The 15,756-nt window shown below is 35.7% G+C and overlaps 1 protein-coding gene across 3 annotated transcripts in view; it reads left to right on the forward strand.

The window, feature by feature from the left end:
- LOC131592410 (PRKC apoptosis WT1 regulator protein-like) overlaps window positions 1–11,729 on the forward strand; it is a 68,600-nt gene extending 56,871 nt beyond the window's left edge. For all 3 annotated transcript variants that reach the window (XM_058863902.1, XM_058863903.1, XM_058863901.1), the window contains exons 5-7: window positions 3,162–3,309; window positions 4,604–4,708; window positions 9,164–11,729. In XM_058863902.1, coding sequence (XP_058719885.1) covers window positions 3,162–3,309; window positions 4,604–4,708; window positions 9,164–9,250 — 340 coding nt within the window. In that variant the 3' untranslated portion in view covers window positions 9,251–11,729. The remainder of the gene's footprint in view (window positions 1–3,161; window positions 3,310–4,603; window positions 4,709–9,163) is intronic.
- Window positions 11,730–15,756: the final 4,027 nt, after the last annotated feature.

Here is a 15,756-nt window from a genome sequence, read left to right on the forward strand (position 1 = left end):
CAGCTGTAGAGAAGATGAAACTGCCTTTCCTTGGCTCAACTCTGAAAGCCACAAATTTGGCTTAAGCAGTCTGAAGTAACAGAAATCTGAGGTGCCCTATTTAGAAATAATTGTCCTTTGCTTCTAGAGAAGCTGTTAGCAACTTACTGGATTGCAGTGACATAAATAACTGGGAGTTTCCAAATTAGGTATAAGATTCTGGCATCAAAATAAGCCTGCTGTAGTTGAAATAGAGTTTTGACAAGGGTGATTTTCAATGGGTGAAATGGCAATTTGGAGAGTGCCTTAGAAAGACATTGTGAGAATCAAAGAAGCATTGGAAAGAGCAAGAGATATTTCACTTTGCTGTAATAATGCTATTAAACCTGTCCATTTATGAATAACTGATTTAATTGTTAAAAAAATAACTAGGAACTTCATTCCAAACCAAAATTTCTGTCTTTCTGTAGGAGTAGTCAAACTGATTTTGCTCAATCAAACTGATTGTGGAAAGGGTTCTTGGGGGGCATCAGGCACAGCATGGCCAGCCAAGAAAGGGAGGGGATTGTCCTGCTCTGCTCTGCAGTGGGGCGGCCTCACCTCGAGTGCTGGGGGCAGTTCTGGGTGCCACAATATAAAACCGACATGAAGCTCTTAGAGAACATCCAGAAGAGAGCAACAAGGATGGTGAAGGGACTGGAGTAGAAGCCCTAGGAGGAATGGCTGAGGTCACTTGGTCTGTTCAGCCTGGAGAAGGGGAGACCGAGGGAAAGCCTACAGCTTCCTCGTGGGGGAAAGAGGAGGGTCAGGTACAGACAGATACCTTGACAGAACTCGGGGGAATGGCAGGAGTCAGCAGAGGTTTAGGCTGGATATCAAGAAGTTTTCCAGCCAGAGGGTGGTTGGGTACTAGCAAAGGTTTCCCAGGGCAGTGGTCACAGCACCAAGCCTATCTTGAGTTCAAGAAGTGTTTGGACAATGCTCTCAGGCACATGTAACTCTAGGGGTTCCAGGGCCAACAGTTGGACTCAATGATCCTGATGGGCCCTTTCCAACTCAGCATATTCTGATTCTGCGATTCTTTCTCATTTAACACTCATGAAGTGATGTTGCACCTAGAGACTTAAGTTCCATTCTTTGTGAAAGATGTTTCTGATGTGTCATGGATAGTACATTTTTGCCGTTGCTCTGTACTAGCCATTGGTTTTAACAACCAAAATAATGAACTTTAAATCTGTCACATTCTTTGTGTTAGGTTATGGACTGATGCCTCCTTAAATGTTTTTTTTAAATCCCATTTCCTAAAGCCTCCATGATAGGTTCTTTTTACTTTCCTATAATGAAAAGGAATGTGTTCAGTAGGGTCTGCTGCCCAGTGGAATAGATGAGGAAATTCTTGAGTGTGAGTTTTAGGAGAAAAACCCCTGAAAATTAAAGCATTTTCTTTATTAATGAAACCCTTCCTGTCCAGGTATTCTTTCTTCTAATCTGATCTTTGTTTAGGGGCTTCTGCCAATATCACTCACTCGAGCTGAGCTAAATTACTCCAGTATGCTGGCAAAAGTAATCATTTTTAAATGATGAAAAGTTGAGACTTTTTTTTGTGTGATTTTCTCCTTGAGACATTAACAGCGTGAAACTGCATGTCTTTTGGGAAGCTCAATAATCTAGAATTTATAGAGTTAAGTTAAAATATTTCTCTTATGTTGTGTTGTAACATGCGTATCCGGTCCTAGAAATGTTTTTTAAAAAATCTTCTGGATGAGGAATAAACAGTGCTAAATATGGTAATAACATTAAGCTACAAAATTCCTTACAATTGTGTCAGTGTGTCTTGGAAACTTCACACATACTGGAGCAAAAGCATATTTATATCCATGAAAAGACATCCCTTTGCCAGATACTCCTGCTTTTGATTTGCATTGTATCCCTCTAAATCTGCACGTTGTAAGCAGGGGTTTCCTAGAGTTATGAAATGCAAAATTGTTAAATGAACACATTAATCACACACTCGTCTCTGTTTTAAAGGAAATGTAGGGATGCTCGTAGTGCTTTTCATTCTTTTCCTAAGTGGTCTAGAGCACCAGTGCATACATACTTCAGCTGTGTGATTTTGCAGAATCACAGGCTAGTTGATGTTGGAAGGGACCTGTGGGAGGAATCTTGTCCAGACCCCTGCTCAAGCAGGCCCAGCTAGAGCTGATTGAGAAGCATCTCCAGGTGGCTTCTGAGTATCTCCACCGTTTGTTTTTGTCTTGGCAGTTTGTCTGTGTATTTTAAGTCTGAGAAGTATAACTTTGGTGGATTGTAGAGGAAAAGTCTCTTTGCCTGCTCCCAGGGCACTCTGTTCTGTTGTTCTTAGTTATTCATTAGAATCTTCATTGAAGGTAAATAACATTATTAGGAAGAAAATAGCTATGGGGAGGACACTGTTAGTTTTGTGACTGAAAATGCTTGGCTTGTCTTACATATATATAAATTAGTACTGGTTTTGTACATACCAGTAGTAATGGAGACCCTGCATGCTTTTTTAAAAACTAGCTTATGTGCACTTGCAGTGCTTATCTATTGATTCCATTACAGTGATTTTAATAAATAGATACATAATCTAAACCAAAAAAACCCATGGAACCACTTAAGGAATGAGTGTCTATCAACAGACTTCTGCAAAACTCCTCTGTATCAAAGTTCTGAAGTAAAATATCTGCAGATGGCATAAAATTAGTTTGTTGGGTCACATCACCTTCTCAGTTCAGTTTACTTTACATTCCCTTATAGGCCAAATCCATAGTTCCTGAAAAGTTAATCAATATTCTTCTTATGTTTTGGACATGTACTTGTTTTTTCATCCCTTGCGTTTTCATCTAGTTAAAAAGATGCTTGGTTTAAACTAGTGGCACTTTAGTTCTTGGAATAAAGTTACTTACCGTGAAACTTGAAAAATAGGATAAGTATGTGTTTTCACTGTATTACCCATGTGATGAAAGCTGCATTATCCAAGTATTTGAATCCGTGAGGCAGTGAATTTATTGAGTTTTCAGCCACACAAGAGCTGTGAAATACATTCTCTGCAGTTTATTAGACTGACCTATTGACTGCTTTGGAAAGCACTTCTGTGACTACTCTCATTTCTATTTTGCTAAATGTGTAACTAGGTGTCTGCTTTGCTCTGCCTTTCACAGTACAGCTAATGCACCAGAAGACGATGCTCCAAATAGATATTCCCGAACAGAGAGGACAGCTTACAGCAGATATAGCAGAGATGCAAATTCTTCTGGTAGTTCTCTACCAAGTAACACTTTGGAAAAGAGGATTGAGGAACTTGAAAGGGTAAGTACCAACTAACCTTTCCATGGCATACATCTGAAATAAAGTACTTTTGAAACTCCAGGGGGAGATTTGCAGGTAAATACATAGAAATGATGCAAAATGCTTGAAGTACAGATAGTTAAGTCCACAAAATAAAGAGTCAGACTGGCTGAGAAGAATGTGAACTTTCGAATCACAGATGTTTAGTTTTCATTTAGTGTATAAGTGAGAAATAGTTAAGGTAAAGATAATGCACTTAGCCAGCCAGCAGTGCTCTGTGTGCTTCTTATGTACCTTGTGACACACTAACACAGAGCAAATATCTTGGGGGAAGAAGGAGCTCACTGGCTATTCACAAGGTTACAAGCCAGTTTCTGATCTAGTTGTTGGCTTGTATTTTTTTAGTATATCAAAATATTGTAAAATTTAATTGGTATCCAGTTGCTTTTTAGAGCCATAAACATTTAAAATGCATATTAAAAAATTATTTTCATTGTTTCACACTGAATAGAAACAGTTTTGGGAAAATGTAATGTTAAAACTGAGCTTTTCATCGAAGCAAATATTTTGCTAAATAATGTCATCTGTGTAATCTATTACTGACTTCTCTGTCTTCTTCTGAAGTGGTGTTTTTGTGGTTAACTTACCAAATATTCTCGAATGTAGGGGTGAAAGTTATTAAATAAACAGAATTTGTATGGGTCTTTTTTTTTAAAGGGGGAAAATAACATGTATTTTGTAGAAATTACTATTTTTGATTTAAGACTTGAGAAACCTTCATTTGAGTAAAGTACACCATAAATCCTCCCTTCTAAATCAGCTTCTTTTGAAACACCTTACTTGCCAGTAACAAAAAATAGATTTAAGCACCTTCTTTCCTAATGAACATTTTCATTCTTTCTCACATTCAGGCCTACAGATTTCAAAGTGAGTCTTCATTTCTTCTTAGTGCTATTATAAAAACCAACAACAGAAAATCCAACCAAAAACAATTGAGTTGGTACTTTACAGTTACTTCTGTTTTGGGCCCCTATCCAATTCTGTGTCCATGCTGAAGTTAAATATAAATTAAAACATTATCACTTGAATCAGACAGCAAACAGATTTGCTGTTGGTAAAATATTCTTAGATGTGGCTCTTTAGCTCCTTGAAATGTAAAAGGACTTGAAGATGTGGGTTTGACTTGCTGTAGGAAAGGAATTATAGAGAAGTGTGTGTGTGTGTGTTCTTTCTTTGTTTTAGATGGTATTAACTTAAAACTGTCTCTTAAAACAAGAATTTACATTTCCAACTTCATTCTGTATTCTGGTTATAGGAACTTGCAAAAGAAAGACAGGAAAATGCAAGATTAATGAAGATGGCGCAGGACAAAGAGGAACTAATTGGAAAGCTGAAAGAAGAAATTGATTTATTAAACAGAGTAAGCAAATACTTTCTTACATGGCTCTATAAAGAGGAAATAAGTGTCTGCATTCTCTGTTGTATTCTTCAGGCACCACATCCATTGGGCAAGGCCAAAAAAGAATTAATTGAGGGGTTTTTGTACTTGTGTAGCTTTTCAAGAGGTATGTCAGTAAGTTATATTTTCTTTCTAACGTGACTTGTATTTATCATGATTAACTTTGTTAAGTCTGGTGTTATTGGAGTGCCTCAATTCTTTGTTGTTCTAAGTCTTCATAGAGCAAGGTTATAAAAGTAAAAGCTCTTTATATTTTTACAGATATTCTCTTTATTGTTGATCCCAAGTAAAGGCAGAATGAGACAGATGGCAGGAAACATGAGGTAGCCTCACCAGGCAAGGATGTGAAGGCAGGAGAAGAGGGGTAGAAGAGTGAGACATGCTTGGAAATGGAACAGGATGAGAAGTTTTAAAGTTGATAGAAAAAGGTTGCACCAGTTTTAAGGACAAACAGGAATCCTTTCATAGACTGGATTATTGACTTCATCCTGCACTTCCTGGCTGAGGTGTGACATCCCGATGTACTAGAGATATATGCTTCTCTTCCAGTCCAGTGCAGATAAGGCTCTGGTTAACCGATCAGTGAAGGGAGGCAATGAAGAGTGTCAGACCTACGTTTTGCAGCTTCATTAGTAGCAAAGGAGGACAGCATTCAGAAGTTTGCAAACTAACCTAGAAAGTTAAAAGATTATTCTGAAACACACATTTTGGTTTTTATATGGAGAAAGTTGGAAGTTAATCCCTAGGATAAATGAGGTATTGTCTGGTTTGGAGATATTTCTATTTCAACTGAGGCATTGCTTTTCATGCAGCTCTTTCATTCTGCAAAGAATCCTTCACATCTAAGCTGATGGTCTTATTACAGTTGGGGCAGGTGTTGATTCCTTCTGCATAATGAATGGCAAAGCTATTTAATACTGTTGGTCACGTCTGACTTCCTGACTCAAAGGTTGGAAAGAGCAGATCAAAAGAACCTAAATGACTGAAATCTTGGGGTTTAGGACCACAACTTTTTGAGAGGTTTGATGGTCCAGAAGTGATTATTTTTTTTGGCTATATTTGAAGTATGATGTCCTAAATGAAATCCATCAAGTGTCTTAACTAGAAACTGTCTTTGAACATCCATAGTAAAGTCAGGCACTGTCTGTGCATTGCCTGTGTTAAGTACGAGGGCAATTTCTTTCCATTGCATGGAAGAAAACATAAACTGAACAAAGTAATTTCAAAACCAACTTTGTTATGTATTGACTAAAATTTTACCGTTCCATGAGATCTACAAGGCCATCTTGTTGGTGCTCCCTAGGTAGATACTTTCAAACACAGAAGAGAAGGGATTTTTTTGGTCCAGCAGGTCAGCATTTTTCATACCTTTAACATTATCTGTGTGCTCAATAGAGTGTAAATTATTTATGTCTGTGTCTCTTGGGCTTTTCTTAATAATGAAATAGCTGCCTTTTGATTTTATGACCAGCATAATTATTTGTCTTCTAAAACTCATGTCTCAAGTGATGCTTCCATTAAAACAAATACAGTTTTCTTTCCTGTTTATTAACTCTTGAATTTATGTTTGCTTCTGTATTGGTGATCCATGTGAATTTAGAAATAGAAAAGGTTTAAAAAAATTAAGAAAAGCTGCAGAAATATCACATCATTCTCATGATAGAAGGTTATGGAAGTTAATATGGCAGTTGTATTTGCTTCAGGTTTATTATCATAACTGAGAACATGAGAGCCAGCGCTTGGACCTCCATCTGTTCTTTATGGAGTGTCCCTCTGTAGGCCTAGCACCAGGGTTGGATCCTTTTCATGGAAGAACAGTTGCAACCTTCAGCCTTCTGTTCAGAGAAAAGGATTAGCCCTGCGGGCTGAACTTTATTTAGTGAGTAACTCTATGCAGAGGTCTTCTTAAAAAATTTTGCTGGTAGGCAGCCTAAATAGGGGTCTCTAAATTTGACCATTTTCACATTCATGGTTTTTCTCCAACTTTTCTGTTCACCAGAGTATACAGTTTTTGGATGTTAAGATGCACTGGTATGGAAAGTATGTCACATTAGACACACTAGATAACTTCTTAAAAAGCTATTTTATCGTGTATCTTTCTGACTGCTCAGTCCATATTTAGTGAAATGCTCTTTCTAGAAGTTTTAGTCAGTTCATAACCACAGATGCATCCCTGATCGTCAGAGACCTTTTGTTGCATTTGAAAAACTTTTTCCAAGAATCATGAAAACTTGGTAGAATTTTTCTCATTTTAAGTGGGTATATTTATTTAATGTGACAATATCATTTTACTGAGACCATTCAGTACATCACAGGGATACATAACAAATATGAGCTGCATTTATATTGAGGAAGAGAAAAGGCTTTCTCCTACAAATGACATTCTCTCATTCCAGTATATTAGACATTAAAAGTATGTCTGCCGTGTTCTTTGTAAGAAAAGGCAATTGCTTCATAAAAACCTTAAATGTCTGAAAGGAAAGGCATCTCAAAATATTTAAATACTTTGTAGGCAAAGTTCAACTGTCACTTAGTTTACACTTAGTCGTCTGTGACCTCACTAAGATGTCATTGTAGTTAAGTGTGTTTGGAGAGTCTGTCAGTGAGGATTTACAGTCCAATCAGTGTCAATTGTGTAGTTAGCAGTCCTTTTGGTATGTGAACTTCAAGCTTTCCTGCTATTGCATCTTTTTTTGCTAATTAGCATAATTTTGTGTTGTAGTTTTGAATAAGAAACTTTAAATTTTAGAGTGGCAGAATCCCCTCCATCTGTAGATAATTAAACTGCAGCAGTTATTTTTCCTGGCTTATATTTAAGAAACTTTAATGTGTATTAATTTTTTGAATGTTCATTTTTGCAGCATAAACATTTCACGAACTTTTAATATTTTATTTTTAGTCAATTATACTAGAACTTTAAACAGGAGGTTTTTAGGTAAGCTTTAATTGAGGTATCTGCTGGCTAGATCAACACGTTTGAGCATTATAATACAAGTTTTATGTATACCAAACTAAAAAGAAATAATTTTATTGAAAATGTGTTGTCCCTTCCATCTGATTATTGATCTGAATTGCACAAAAGAGAATGTAAAGTGTATTTGTTTACAGTAGATTGTATTTGTACTATCCACCCACCAAAACTTTCCCTGTTTAGATGTTTAAGTCACTTGTATCCATTAGGTTGGAGTGGTCAAATGCTTGATTCATACTGACGCAACTTTACTTCTGTGAGGCAGAGAGGAATTTCTGCTAGTGATTTCTTGATTCCACTCTAGAAAACAATAAAGGGATTGCAAAGGTATTGAGGTATGGATTTCAGCTTGGCTGAAACTGAAGAGGCTTTTAAAAATCATTTTACCAGTTTTACAGATGGTCTCTATTGTGCACTTCTGGAATGACCTCATTGAGAAAGAGATAAGAAACTGGTCTCTGTATGTCAAACACTGCATAACAACTTAAAGGGCCAAGAGAGAGAAAAATCTCTTTACTACTTAAGGCAAGAGGACAGTTTGGCAGACCGCAATAAAAAAAACACATAGGATCTCCAGTGAAAATTCTGGTTCTTTTCCTTTGTCCACCTTTCCTTTTTCTCCTTAAAATCTAGTACTTGACATTACTTTCCTGTTTCTTCATTATTTTCTAGTTGACATTCTGTTTCTTGCATATGATTTTTTGTACAGAAAAATTATTTTTATTGAATTAATGTTTGTATTAAGCAGTCATTATTGCTGGTTTTCACTTTAAGGGCTTGAGAAAACTTGTTAGGAGTGAAGAATTGAAATGGGAACTGGGCAAAAATGGTAATTAGAGGAAAAGACACAAATATTTGGGGTGAAAGCAATCTATTTTACTTTACACCCATTACTACTGTGTGTGCGCTGTCTGTTCTTCTGGTAGCACTTCAGACAGAAGGTATGAGGTCCATTTTTATTTTTTTTCCACAGAAAACAGAAAAAAAGTGGACTGACATATCTTTTTCTCAAAATGTTGATACTTAATACACAAAACAGGTCTTCTTGCAGTAATAAGCAATGATCTGTGTATATGAGAGCTGTAGTTGAAGACAAGCAGTGGGGGAAGCAGGAACAGTAGCTGACTAATGCACTTTCTGCGTATGCCAGAAAAATAATCACCCCCATTCTCTTTTGGTTTCTTTATGCATTAATTCCTGCTTTAGCTTTGATTTGACCATGTTTCTGTTTAGGGTGCTTGGGAATATAATATTAATGTTTTGTAATTACAGTAACACTTGGAAACAGGCTGGTTTAACAGTCCTGAGGGTACCTACTGTGGCACTAATTCTTCCCTATCCCAACTTCCTCGTTTCAAAGCTAAGATGGTAAATTCCTGCTGCTACTAATCGAGAATTTGTATTTCCATCCTGAAAAGTGTTTACTTTTCTTTTTTCTTGTGCAGGATCTAGATGATATAGAAGATGAAAATGAACAATTGAAGCAAGAAAATAAAACACTCTTAAAAGTTGTTGGACAGCTGACAAGGTAGAAGATTCAGGCGTCAATAAGGAAAGATTTTAAAAACTACTGATTGAACATTAAGGTCAATATAGTAATATTTCCTGTGTTGCAGTATGTTAGAATAACTGTCTTTGTATTTATTGTTAGGAAACCAGATGAATGTTTATTTTCATAGTGCTTTCTCCTTTGTTCAATGAAATGGCATAAAATTTGGGGTGTATTTTTAGCTTTCTTTTCACATAAACATAGCTAAAAATTTTGACATGTTTCAAATGTTAAGTTCAAAAATATTTGGATTTTGTATCTTCAGATTACAGCTGCATGAATTACAGTAATCTAAAATTCACAGCACCAAGATCACTTTCAGTCCATGTGGGTGTATATTTTTGAAATGAATGGAAGCAATACATATAAGCTTTGTTTACACAGATTCAAAATATATATTTTGGGAAATGCTTCCTTTTTTTGTTCAAACAGCTGTAAAGTGGATGCCTTATTACTGATGTATAACATTTGCAGATTGATGACTTTCTCTAGAATTCTCGTATGTTGAGTTTTTTTACTGTGTCTGAAAGATTGACAATAGTAGAGAGTAGCAATTTTTTTTCCTGTGTTTAACAGTATTCTGTCAGAAGGGGAAGGTTTTACTAAAAACCAACAAAACAAACAAGTGCAAAACAACACAAAGCCAAATAAATCACCTCTGCTATCAGCATTAATAAGTTGTTAGAATCACATTGAAGTTGTGCACTGCAGTTTATTTTATGGCTTTTGCTTTAGCAATGAAAAGCAAGTTTGCAATCAGACAGTTAGTTTGCTGTGTTGAGAATTCAAACAAAGCCTGGATCTTTCATTTTAGCAGACACTTCTTGTCATCTTACAATTTGTAGTGATCATAACCTGTACAAGTTCTTGGATTTTTTTTTTTAAGCTGAGTGAGAATTTTTTTATACATGACGAAGTAGGGGGGAATACTAGTGATTTGTGCCTTTTTGAAAAATCAAATGGTATACAAACCCCATTTTTGTCCTTGATTTTAAGCTAACAAGTTTAAAAAGTGCCTGGTTAGATGTTAAAATATGACTCTGTGTGGATTATTCTATAACATGATAGCTGACAAAATTTTCCTTATACTTTAACCACAGACCTCAGTTAACATTTAGACTGAAAATTATTTGTACTTTATTTCAACTTAATACAGCACATTTTTCATTCTTGGTCAGATTAAATGTACATGTCCTTTGAGGAAAGATTAGAAATTACAACATTTCAAAGAGTCCAAGCTTTTTCTGGACTATTTTGAAGTTTGGTGTCAGAGAGTTACATGCATATATTTTTTGTTACCTTAAAGGCAACTTTAATATAACAATATAACAGTATTGTTATATTAATATATATGTGAAATATATATAACAATTACTTTTTCAGATTTGCCAGTTGTTTTCATAATGTGCATTTAATGACAGTGTTTCTTAAATTTAAAATCCAGCTATTATTGTTATACTTTGGATTGTTTTGGATATAGGATAGGCTATTTTGCATTTGTGCATTCTGATGAGGAAAAACTTTTCAAAGCTTTAAAGTGTTTTTCAACACACTTATAGTCCTGGATGCCTCACTGTTTTCCTTCATAGTGGATGAGATCCCATGGAACACCATTTAAAACCTTTACTCAGGGGGTTAAATGGTATAGGGGGTTTGTATAAGCCCTTTGAACTACAATATACACCAATGAGTGTTGCTTGTAATATTGTTAAAACAGTAAGAGGTCCCTTAATTTATAAGTTCCAGGAAATTAAGCATTTAAAGACATAATAAAGTCACTTGAAATGTATGCCTTTTGAATAAATATGAAACTTTCTCTGGAAGAAGATGTGATTTCCTTCTCTGTGTACTCGGTAGGAAATACATGTGCCCTTGTGCTGCATGGGATGTCAAACGTATTGGAGCATGGCTAAGGACGTACTGCAGTACACACAGATCTCAATATGAAGTTGCAAATGAGATGTTTCATAAAATGTGTTTCATGTACATTTTAAACCAAAGAAAAATAGCAACAAAGAACATAAACAAGAGTTACTTATCTTCATATTACCTCTTCTTGGCAGCAGTAATGCCAGAATTATTTTTTTTTAACTTGTACATAAAACTGACAGAAGTATTTGGCAGAATTTGTGGATTTCCAATGTAACTGTTCTTGTTCAGGGCTAGTTGTGATTTTTCTACCCTGGAAAAGTTGTAGTAGTTGAGTTTTCCTCTGAAAACAGTCTCATAATCATTATGCAGAGTGATTTTTTAAAAATATCCATTTTATGTGTTAAAAAATTTAAACATCGTTAACCTATGAGTAACTGAATATACATTTTAGTTTTGAACATTGACTAGTTGGGGTGATACTTGTTATCAGATTAAAAAAATTATTTTGAGATTCTTCTACTGCAGGTAAAAGATATGTGTTTAATAATAAAGATTGTTTGCCTTTGTTCAAATAAAACAAAATTCTTTTTCATCCAGGCTGAGTACTTACTGTCTTTAAAGGAAAATTGATACTGTCTGTCTAAAATTCTAACTGGATTTTTCCTCTGTAGTGTGAAGTTCCCAATCTGAACTGCTAAAATTAGTTTTGCATTCACATTGGAGTTTTCAAGTGTGTATGCATATGCAGACACACAAGAGAGGAATCTGTATACTTACATGATACTTATTTTTTGCTTCAGGTATGTAGTGAGTATCCTTCCATCAATTAGATAGAGATGATCCTTTCTTCTACTGCAGTGTAGGAGTATAACCCTTCCCAGTAAAAGGAAGAATGTTACAGTGCTGCTTCTACAGAATGTGAATTGATTTAACTTGATTTAACTTCTGAAAGCTCTATATAAATACACATTCTCTTCTCCTGCACAAGCAGAATCATTAAAGGCAATCTCCTTTTCACTCATAGCTGCAGACTACACGTAAAGAGAACAAGTGGATAATCAGTAAATATCAGGGACATAATAAATATATCAGAATTTATCATAAAGTTTGTAATGTTGTTGTTTTAAAAGAATGTAAACATAAATACCACAAGCAACCATACATTCAACACCATGGTTACTCTATGGATAAGACATCATCCATTAAGAGCAGTTGCACTTGGTAAATTTAAAATGTTAGGTGAATTTGGTTAAGGATGACTGCCTTTGTGAAATCATGGTGGCTTTTAGATTTGTTTTAAAATATAAAATTATGTCCTTCCTCAGTTGTTGCCTTTGGCCTTTTAGGTTCCTCAGTCTTGGTGGGAAATCTTAGCTCCAAGTACACAATTGCTTTTTCTGTGCTCCTCCTTTAATCACTGGATTTTCCATACAATAGCTACCTGATCTTAGTACTTGGTATGTATTCCCATGGATATTTTATTTGTTCTTTCATAACTTAACTTTTTGTATCTTTTGGTGTATTCTTCTTTCCCTTATTCTTCTAGAAACTTAAGTGGTATCTGTGAAGTGTAACAACATCCATAAACCTATTTGGTGGATTTTCTGCTTTCGTAAGCAGACCTCAAATATTTATATGAAGAATTTTTCTCATACACTGAGGAATGTAGTGCTGCTGGAAGTTGGTTTGGGACACTTAAGAGCTTATGAAGGTTTTGAGAGGAATTGAATATTGATAAGGATATTGAGACAATCTAATGTTCTAGTTCTACTGTAAAAAGTTCTGATAGTGTCCAACTATTAAAAGTGAAACCTCGTGAGAATATCACATGTAAGAGTAATGGTAATGTATGGAAAGCATTTGGACAGGAGCCAACAACAGGACACACGTCTGTCTAATGTGTCCCAAAATAACCCAGATCTCTATGCAGGTCTAGTGATTTCCACCTAAACCTACAGGTTTGCAGCTGAACCCTCCCTGTCTAGCAGCTGGCAGCCCTTCAGGTATGGAAATGGATGCATATGTTCCACTTGGCATTCCTTGAGCAGGGAGCAGGGAGGCCTCATTCACACCCAGTCTCTCTTGCTGGTGTCTCAGGAGGGATTTTGATTTAAACAAAATTGACCTTCAATTTCTGGATTCACCGGAGACATTTGATGCAATATTAAGCAATTGGCATATTTTAATAATTGATTAGGAAATCATTAGGAAATTGATTAGGTACATCTTCTATACCACATAAAAAGAGAATGTTTCATTTTCTCAGGCAATGTCCAGTCCATTAGGCCTTTTCTTGAAGTGAACGTTGCTGCCCCTGGAAAAGACTCTTTCAACACCTTTAAGTTGGGCTCGTTTTATAGTCTTACCTCAATAAACCCAAACTACCAGGCCTTCTTTTAACAGCACTAGAAGTTAAAATGTCTTTGGAAGAATTCCAGGGGCAGATTTGAGGGTAATGTCTTAAGACTGTAAGTCCTTGTTTTCTTTTGGGCTTTGGGCAGCCTGGTCTAGTGAAAGGCATTCTTCTGCATGGCAAGGGAGGGGGGAACTAGATCATCTTTGAGGTCCCTTCTAACCCAAACCATTCTGATTCTTCATTGAAGAAAATCTGGCTAAAAAGACAACATCCAGCATTGTTTCTGAGTGACTACCTTGGTAGTCATTGTTGGGCTTCTTGGGGAACACAACTGCTTTACACTGAAGTCCTGCAAGTACTGCAGCATAGCAGGGAATAGCAGCAACATTCTAGAAATGTCTTAACGTGGATTTTCTACTGGTTCAGGCCAAACTATGTAAAACATGGTTAGTAATTAGTGGTGGAATTGTAGTGGATGTTGCTAATGAAGGAGCTGGAAAAATCTTACTTTTGTAGCTGTGTTTTATAATTGCTTCAGGAAATCTTTCTGTAGTTATAATTATTGAGAGGTTAAACAGTGAACTTTGGCAACAGTTGTGCAAGTTTTAGAAAGAAACTTTGAGGTAAGAAGGGCTGTCTTTGGTATCTTTAATTGATGCCTTTGATGCTTAGGTATTTTTGTGTTAAAGCGCTTTGTTATCTACAGAAAACAAAAGATAAAAGCCTTATCTGTACTGCAAAGATAGTCCAAGTCTACCTTGTTTTTTTAATTATTGTGTTGTAAATGTTAAAAAATATTAAATAACGTAAGAATCCAACTTTGTTTTCAGATTTGGAATTCCATTAATAGAGGAGGTAATGAAAATGTATGCATATTTTGTGATACTGCTCTGCCTCATTTTCTGGTAAACAACTACTGTTGAACAGGTTTTGTAATTAATTGTCTCATTGTTGACCTCTAGGTGTTACAGCTAATGAAATTCATGCTTTCTGGAATAGCAAAAAGATGCACTTAAAAAGTGGCAGCAGCAAAAATGAGAACTCGGTCTCCTCTTAGTCTTTTAGGATGGGAACTCAAGCAATTTTTATGGATTGTCCTTGATTAAATGACCTGAAGATATTTAGGTATTACAGGCTCATTCAATGAGCTATTGTGTAATCTGCAACAAAGTAGCATTAACTGTTGTCCTTTCTGTGTATCAGTATTTTCTAAGAACACTAGGCATAATTTAAAAGAAAGACTGTGTTTTTCTGTTACACAAGATTATGTTTTAGAAATCTGGAGGTTGATAATTGGCATCTTGATATACTCTCCATTAGTATTTCTCCCTGGAAATCAGGTTTTGTGGACGGGTAGTGAAATGAAATCTTTGTTTTTCTCTCTCAGAAATGTTAATCTCTGCTTTTGCTTGAAGGCTCATTATAACAATGATGCAGTTTAGAGAGTTTAAAAATTTGATTGCAACAGTGTATGTGTGTTTACAGCCAGCTACCAAATATATTTAATGGGTGGGGACAGTAAAACTGCTGAATTTTGCAAGTTGAGACTCTCTAGAAATAACTCCCATATTTCTCTGTGAAGCAATTATAGAAAAAATGCTAATTGTTCCCAGCTGAATCACTCCTTCTCATTTAATTGCTTCAGCTCACTATGGTATGTAATAAAATATCACTTAAACCCTCCTGTAATTCTGTTGCTTTGGCTTTCTATGAGAAGTGACATCTAAAAAAGAGTGGCCACTTTCAATTTTCACTCTCCAGATTCTAATATTTACAAGGCTGCTTTAACTCAGGGTGAAAATGAGGAGAAAATGTGTGGGTTGAGACTACACAGGATTGAATGTTCGGGAGAGGATATCTGTGAAAGAATGAAAAAAACCTAGTGTCCTCCAGCATTTTTTTCACCTAGTTTTCAACAAGGAAAGAATGACAAACTGGATTTTTTATAGACATCTAAAAGTGGTTTCAGTTATCACTGCAGTATAGTTAAGTGTTTTTATGAGAGAAATGTAATCTCCAGCTTTTCATTCTCTCATCTTTGCACAGACACTTAAAAAGGAGAATATGACTTTCTACTCTTGAAGAAATGCAAATGACCGTCTGTGCCCAGAGCTTTGGTCATATCTTTCCTAGACTGTGCTAGGCTGTAGATGAGTGGTCAGAAATGTCTGACACTGATTTTCAAATATTGCATAATTTGTATTATGCTATGGTAATGTTGATTAGTATGGTTGATGTCTTGGGGAATGGCTAGCTCTAAG

This window comes from Poecile atricapillus, chromosome W, assembly GCF_030490865.1.
Source record: "Poecile atricapillus isolate bPoeAtr1 chromosome W, bPoeAtr1.hap1, whole genome shotgun sequence".
In the NCBI taxonomy this organism is placed as follows: domain Eukaryota; kingdom Metazoa; phylum Chordata; class Aves; order Passeriformes; family Paridae; genus Poecile; species Poecile atricapillus.